Consider the following 848-nt stretch of genomic DNA (forward strand, 5'->3'; position numbering starts at 1 on the left):
TCGCCATCCAGTTCAGAACGGCCGAATCGCGACCTCAACAGATATCGAGTGGATGACATAGATACCTTAACCAAGACGTTTGGGTTGACATACAAATTTCAGAGAATAAGCAAAAAAAAAAAAAAAAAAAAACATAACATGAAAGAAAACCACGTGTACTAACAAAGTTAGAAACGCAGCATTGGCTTGATATTCGTCCTCACCAACTCGCCAAACACTGCAGAAGTATTCCTACATTAACTTCTGCAAATTTTTCCCGAGCTCCCTAAAGTTCGGGTTCTTCTCCATTGCTTTGAAAAGTGCCGGCAATTTTTCCGCTGGCAAGAAGTCGGACAAGGTTTTGAAAACATACACATCATCCGCCCAGATAGATCCCATCTTCTTCCTATAGTTTACCACGTACTTCAGCCACAGGAAGAGGTTCTTCTCTGTCAACAGATTACCCGTGTTCACTAGATGCTCAAGTACGTGTCGTGGAGCTTTGTTGCTCTTCAATGCGATCTTCATGCCGGACTTGATTGCTATCGTGGCGAATTTGTCGCTCAGGAATCCTCTCCCTTCGTTGTGCGCGATGTCATCGTCATTGGTGCCACCATCTCTCAAGAAGCGCGTCACAGTAACAGCTTTCTCCGTTGAGTCGGGTGATCGTGGCGATTCCGCCATCTCCTTGGTTAACTCGTGATGTGCCGAGGCAGAACTGGCGAGGAGGATGGTCATGGCGTATAGTGTGGTGTACAACACGAGCGGGGTTCTTATTGTGGATGGCATGAGGCTTTAACCAAGGCGTTTGGCTCGAGAGGAACAGGGAAGGCTAGCTTTGCTTGGCGACGCTTGATTGAAAAATGAAA

General features: G+C 46.5%; 1 protein-coding gene across 1 annotated transcript; it reads right to left on the reverse strand.

The window, feature by feature from the left end:
• Positions 1-231: 231 nt before the first annotated feature.
• Positions 232-717, reverse strand: PPTG_01079 (hypothetical protein; the record flags this gene model as incomplete). The annotated part of the gene is made up of 1 exon (XM_008892678.1): positions 232-717. One exon carries the CDS (start codon positions 715-717, stop codon positions 232-234), a length of 486 nt encoding a protein of 161 aa, XP_008890926.1.
• Positions 718-848: the final 131 nt, after the last annotated feature.

This window comes from Phytophthora parasitica (genome assembly GCF_000247585.1).
Source record: "Phytophthora parasitica INRA-310 unplaced genomic scaffold supercont2.1, whole genome shotgun sequence".
Classification (NCBI taxonomy): domain Eukaryota; phylum Oomycota; class Peronosporomycetes; order Peronosporales; family Peronosporaceae; genus Phytophthora; species Phytophthora nicotianae.